Source organism: Nematolebias whitei, chromosome 6, assembly GCF_014905685.2.
Source record: "Nematolebias whitei isolate Nwh7 chromosome 6, NemWhi1, whole genome shotgun sequence".
Classification (NCBI taxonomy): domain Eukaryota; kingdom Metazoa; phylum Chordata; class Actinopteri; order Cyprinodontiformes; family Rivulidae; genus Nematolebias; species Nematolebias whitei.
The window spans coordinates 25,118,045-25,124,813 of record NC_056503.1 but is presented as its reverse complement, the minus strand read 5'-3'; the positions used below and the strand labels follow the sequence as shown (position 1 = coordinate 25,124,813).

Genomic DNA, 6,769 nt, shown 5'->3' with positions numbered 1-6,769 from the left:
TATATATATATATATATATATATATATATATATATATATATATATATATATACAATAAACCTATAGTCAACTTCTGTGTGCTAGGAAAATATCTCATGAACTACTCAACAGATTATTACAGTAGAACCAGCAAGTCACTGGTTCAAATCCTGGCCCGGGGGCCTTTCTGTGTGGCGTTTACATGTTCTCTCTGCACACGTGTGGGTTTTCTTTGAGTACTCTGGTTTCCTCCCACAGACCAAAAACATGCATGTTAGGCTGATTGGTAACTCTAAATTGTCCCTAGGTGTGAGTGAGAGAGTGAATGGTTGTTTGTCTCGTTTGTCTCTATGTGTCCCTGTGATGGACTGGAGACCTGTCCAGGGTGTCCCCCGCCTCTCACACACTGATTGCTGGACATGGGCACCGGCGACCCCGGTGACCCAAAATGGAAGAAGCGGGTGAAAGATAATGGATGGATGGATGGACAGTCTAATTCAAGATGGCTGCCTCATCAAATCAACAAAGCCAAAACAAAAACGACTAACTCAGTCAACTTTACAGACACTGAACTAACATTTGATGTGTCAGCAGCTGAGAGTCGTCCTCAAAACACAGAATGAAGTCCACCTTCTGTGACATGGTGTGAGATCCTGGGTAACACAACTTTCAAGGTTTGATAAAAAGGCCACTACTCTCTTTCCTCAACATCAGATGGTCTTATTGTCATTAAACAAGTTTGTTTTATGGTTTCAAATATAGTTGTATTTAAAAATGAACCCACTGGTGGGCCGAAATGAGTTCACGCGTGGGCCTTATTTGGCCCCTGGGCCGCCAGTTGATTAGCATTAAAGGCGGCGGGTGATGTGCATTCCCAGGCGTGCCAGGACTTCCTGTTCATGTTGCGTGTTCCACTCTGCTTGGTCACCCGCTGAACACAGAGCTGTCTGTGTGTGCAATGTGCGCGTGAAAGCGGGTTCTTTGAAGTCGGTGTGGCTGATCGCGGATCAGCTGCACGCGCTTCAGATCACAAAGCCACCCCCTCCCCCCCTCCCCTCCCCACCGTCTCCGCCTTTGATGTGAGCGCTGCTGCAGCTGCGGCTCGGAGCTTGGAGCGGGTCTGTGCGGGCTCACAACCACACGGCGAGCGGGCTGGTGCGGGACACACGCCGCCGCACCTCTCACCGGTCTGCCGCCTGGTTTTACCTTCATCCCCGCTTCGTTCTTCAACAGGTAAGAAGTACTTTTTGTGTTTTTAGTTTGGACCCTGTCGGTTCAGTCGAGCTAGTTCTTAGCTCTGATGTAGAGAGGCTACATGAAGGACTTGTTTGGTTTCTGTGAAGATATGGAAGCTCTTCTAAACATAATTATAGCAAAGCGTGTCTTTAACATTCATCCTATTCTGCCCAGCAACACATAAAATGTAGTCGTAATTTAAACAAGTGAAGGATGAGCAGCATCTTTGAACGAACTCTTCCTTCAGAAAACAGTTCTGTGACTTGATGCCTTCACCGTGAGTTCTCATTGAGCCAAGGTTTGAACTTTCTTTCATCAATAGAAGAAAATAAATGTGAAAAACTGCTTTTGAGAGGGGAAGATTTTGACATTGATTTATTGTTGTCAGGTGTTGCACAGGAGAAATGCTCACATTGATCTTTTTTTCTTCTTTCACTTTAATGCCGCGTCGTAGTGTCAAAGTTTTATTTATTGCAGATATCTAAGATATGAACTAAGAAAAACATTAACTAAAAAATACACTAGTATAAAAACAATACGCCAAACAGCAGCACGAACATGAGTCAGTGTGAGCAGATGAGCACGAATGAACATGAAACAGATCAGCAGCAACATGAAACAGATCAGCAGCAACATGAAACAGATCAGCAGCAACATGAAACAGATCAGCAGCAACATGAAATAGATCAGCAGCAACATGATGTGATTTTTCACAGTGATTATACCATGGTTAAAATTGTATATGTGGTTCATTAGCTTTCTGTAATTTTGTGAATGGCTCCATTCAGTCAGTAATCAAATTCAAATTGGCAAAATTAAGAATTAAGAGTTGATAGAATTTAACAAACAATGTAAATAGAATTTGTACAATGGGGTCAATCGGATGACAGACCATTAAGGGTTGCTTTACTTTGTTTTAGTAATCTCAATTATTCTTTTTTTGACAGTGGGTTAGAGATTCATGAGTCTAACAGCCTCAGGGTAGAAGCTGTTCCTCAGTCTAGTGGTTCTACACTTAATGCTCCTCAACCTCCTTCCTGAGGGGAGTGGGGCAAAAAGTGTGTGCTGGGTGAGTGGGGTCCTTCATGATGCAAGTGGCCCTCTTCCTGCATGTTTGCCTCCTAATGTGAGCTCAATGAAGCTTGTGATTACAAAGCAGACATCAAGTGAAAGTCTTTGTAAATGTTTATCCCCATTTAAAACACGTTTCCTGCAGTTTATTTGAAAATTGTTAAATATGAAATGAAACTGCAAGTTTAATCAGTGTGACACTTTCAGGTTTGGAGTGTTTTAATATGTTTAACAAGCTTGATCTTGCCTACATTTGTGAAAGTGTCATGGTGATATTGTGTGCGCATGCTCAAGTGTTTGGTCTTTGTCTCATCCGGAAGCAACAAGCTGTCCATCAAAATGCCTCGGAGACTTGAGCACGCCGTGTCGTTCCTTCTAGCTGCGCATCTCATCTCTTCAGCTCTGGTGAGTCCTGTACTCTATCATTCACATCATGTGTATTATCATGATATCATGTAATGTCATAACGATGTGTACATTTTCAGAAACTACCACACATGCTTGAGTTTGCAAACCTTGATTAAACAGAAGAAGCTTGATGGTTTCAGTGTGTGCACAAACAGTACCATACTTGTTGCTGTATCAGTCACACCTTTCTGCATAAATTTCCATTCCCTGCAACTTATACAGCGAAACGACTTATTTATGTATTTTTGCCAAGATTTATAACCCAATTTTTGGATGAGCTCAGACAATTTTATTCATTCTAACATGGAAAATGTTGAACACTACCATTTTTAGCCACTAGAGGTCCCTCGACTAATATGGCTAGCCAAATGTCTCATTAATAGATAAAAGTGGCTATTAATGAGACGCTTGGCTTGCCATACAAGGCCACCCTGATCTCACTCCTGAACTCCTCGTATAAACATCAAATCAGCAGGATTTTGCCGCGCAGCCCAGGAGAAATGCAGCTGATTTGACCATTAAAGTGATTTTTTTTAAGGAAAAGTTCAACTGAGACACGCCATTATTATAATGTCGAGCAAACAAATAATTGTTTTTAAGTGTTATTCTTGTTAAATTCTTGTATGGTGTAGAGGCAGGGCAGCCGGCTTGGGACCCGAAAGTCCCAGGTTCGATCCCCAGTCACTGCACATCACGTGGCGTCTCTGGGCAGCACACCTCATCCCCAAAATGCCCCCCGGGCGCTTTCAATAGCTGCCCACTGCACCACCTGGTGGTGGATGGGTTAAATGCAGAGACTAATTTCGCCATTGTATGGAAACATACAGTGCTGACATTGTGATGACATTATTATTATTATTATTATTAAAGTCCTCCCGTGCACGCTCCCACAGCCGCCATTTGGCAGCCATTTGATTTTTGGCACAACACCAGCCCACGTTTCCAGGTGGTCAGCAGTGACGCATAATAGATGCAACTTATACGGCGAAGTGATGTATTTATGTTTTTTTTCCACTTTCTATTTTGACTGATGCAGCTTATACGGCGGTGTGACGTGTACGGCGGCAAGTGCGGTACTTGCCTCCTCCAGCGTTAGAGGACTGTGGGATTGATCAAAACTTTACTGAAGACTGTCAAAATGTCTCATTTTACTCCTATTATACTCTTCTGGTTGTATTTGTTATCAGACACCCTGGTTTTTGGTGATCTCTGTATTGTTGCCAGCTATAAAATAAAAGGACTCACCAAAGTTTGATCTTATCTCATACCTGCTGTTTCAGACTAATTTTCAGGTGGAGTCTCTGGTAAGGCCTAGTTCCCTGTAATGCAGACAAGGTGATGAGCAGCTGTGGGATGAGCCTGCTATATCTGCTGTGGATAAATGTGGTGATGGAAAGCAAGAATCTCTGATTTGCACCAAATGTCCAATGCCCTCAGATCCCTGCGAAAGCCATGGAGGAGGGCAGAGAGTGCAGAGAACAGGAGTACAAGGACCGCTTCGGGAGCTGCAAACCCTGCAAACAATGTGATGCTGGACAGGAGATTTCTAAGGTTGGAGCATTGAACTGATCTTCTATCTCACTGTCTTTATGTCGCCTACATGTCTGAACTATCGGTGTGTGACACATTGATCCGATACAAAGTAAATAAGGGCCCAAATCACTGATTTCAATATTGATACAGATACAGATAATTAAAAAAAACAAGTGGATGCATTATATTGCTAAATCCTAATGGAATTTTACAACCTTATTTTATCTTTTCAATTAGATTATTAATTAAATAAAACTCAGCAAAGACGCTGGACAAAATTTATGGGTAAATTGACAATAATTTAATACTTCTTGTTGTATCGTTTTACAACACAGCACTCCTCCTCCTATCTGACATTTCCTGAATATGCCAGACCTTGAGTCACATGATGGTACAGCATTAAAGCACAAGAAGGAGAGGAGGAGCAGAGTATGGCTGCGCCGCTGCACGCAGTAAGAGCGGTATTTGGAAGCAGCGGACGTACACAGACAGCTACGGAAAGCCAGTAAAACCACAGCAAACTGAAACTATGGTATCAATACACTGATATAATTCAATGTCAATCCTTATGGCAGCATTGATCGATACGCCCACCACAACTATGAACTGAAAATACCCCTGTCCATTATTTTTTTAAAGAATCAAGGACCTAGCATTCCATATGATCTGCTGCCTTTCATGCTAGAGTTTTAAACAAAGATCATCCTAGTTCGAGAAATGTCAAAGTTGTATCAGTTGCAAGCTTGTGTGATGTTGCGAGATGTCATGCTCAAAACATGTTTCTAATGATTCTCAGCTTCTACCATGTCAAATTTTAGCACAATATCTGTAAAACTGACTGAATTAGAGCTTTTTTTGTGATTTCTAAGGCCATTTGGCTGTGGTGGCCATCTTGAACTGGATATGTTCATCAGCTGTACATGTGCATCCACTGATTATTTGCTGAAAATTAATTCAAATGTGATATTTGGGTAACAGGATATTTTGTTAACAGACAGTTAACTTCAGTAGTTTAAGCTAAATTTTTAAACAGTACAGTCCATTAGCACTCAGAGTATACATTAGTATCACTTAAGTTAAGGTTTGTAGATTATTTGTGGTAGCCATCTTGAAAACGGTGTACACCAAAAGTTACTTAATTGTTTATGTTCATCCAATGATTTCTCTAAGTTTCTTTTTTTTTTTTATTACTTGGGTGACTCATGAGATGGTTTGCTACGGATTCAGACCAATGAACACAGGCACACACCCGGTCACGGGCACAAACATGATTGTTTTGCCTTCACCTTTAACAGCAGGCGATAAATATTGAGTGTAGTGACACAATTCATGACAAGTCAGTCCTATCAATTTTTGCTTGAGGTAAAAGTTTAAATGGTAAATTATGTTGAAAAAATTCTGTTGCTGTTGTTTCAACTGCTCCCTTCTTTAGGGTAGCCACAGTGGGTGATGTTGCATGAAAGATTTGGCATTTGTTTCACACAGGATGCCCTTCCTGACGCAACCTGGGCTCGAACCTGCAGCCTCAGGATTACAGGACCATTGACCACAAAGTATTGCAGGTCCCTGTTGGAAACAATATAGATGAGCGGTTGAAAAATCTGTATGGGACTGTTTAGAAAAAACATTATTCATTACATTATATGTAGTCTTTCACACAAAGAGCAACCAAACCATTATTGGCTCCTTTAGATTGCTGACCCTTCTTTAATCAGTCACACCCATACTTTTGACCTCCTGCAACTGAATGGCTTCTATTGTTTTTCCCCATCGTTCCCCAGCCAATTTTATTGTCCATGCTCTGAAGCAAGCCATGCCTAAGCTTGCTGCTCTCTCAACAGGGAATACAGTTTTTTCCCGCCCCCTTAACCACAGTTTTAGTGTGCTTTGTACAAACAGGCCTCTGTAGTGTCAGTTAAGGCTGGTAAGCAAAAACGCTTTCCTCTTTAGCAGCAATCATGCACCTACCTACACACCTTTGAACGTGTAGTAGGCAGTGATGTAAAGGCAATTAAATATGATTTAACTAGTGGCAAACAAGGAAAAAATAATTTGCTATTGTATTTATTACAACACGCAAAACTGATTCAGCAGAAGATAATGTTGGGATGTTTTATTTTAAACCATCCAAAACCTTTTTTTTGAGATTAGCTAAGATATATTCCAATAAACAATTCAATAACCCAAATAGCCTCTATCAATTTTTCTGTAATTCTAGAGCACTAGAGCTGTATTTTGACATTTGTGGGGAAGCTGTAAAACTGTCTATATCTAAAATCTGTCCCAATGATATATACAGTAATTAATATTATTAAATAACTGGTTTTAAATTAGTCTATCTTAATTCCTAAATTATTCATAAATTGTACAACAGTAGATTAAACTAAAAAAAAACTCACCCAGAAAAGAAAAACTAGGGAACCTGGGGGGGGGGGGGGGGGGGGGGGCCCCGCCCCGATGTCCCCCTAGGCGGGGGTTTGGGCCCCCCCCGTCGGCCGGGTTGAAAAAAAAAAAAAGAAGAAACCCCCCCGCCGGGGCCCCC

The 6,769-nt window shown here is 41.4% G+C and overlaps 1 protein-coding gene across 1 annotated transcript in view; it reads left to right on the top strand.

Annotated features, from left to right (window-relative positions):
* Window positions 1-1,139: 1,139 nt before the first annotated feature.
* The window catches only part of LOC119411203 (tumor necrosis factor receptor superfamily member 19), a 34,264-nt gene continuing 28,634 nt past the window's right edge, over window positions 1,140-6,769 (top strand). Inside the window, exons 1-3 of the mRNA XM_037678133.1 lie at window positions 1,140-1,212; window positions 2,607-2,691; window positions 4,132-4,245. Coding sequence (XP_037534061.1) covers window positions 2,626-2,691; window positions 4,132-4,245 — 180 coding nt within the window. The 5' untranslated portion in view covers window positions 1,140-1,212; window positions 2,607-2,625. The remainder of the gene's footprint in view (window positions 1,213-2,606; window positions 2,692-4,131; window positions 4,246-6,769) is intronic.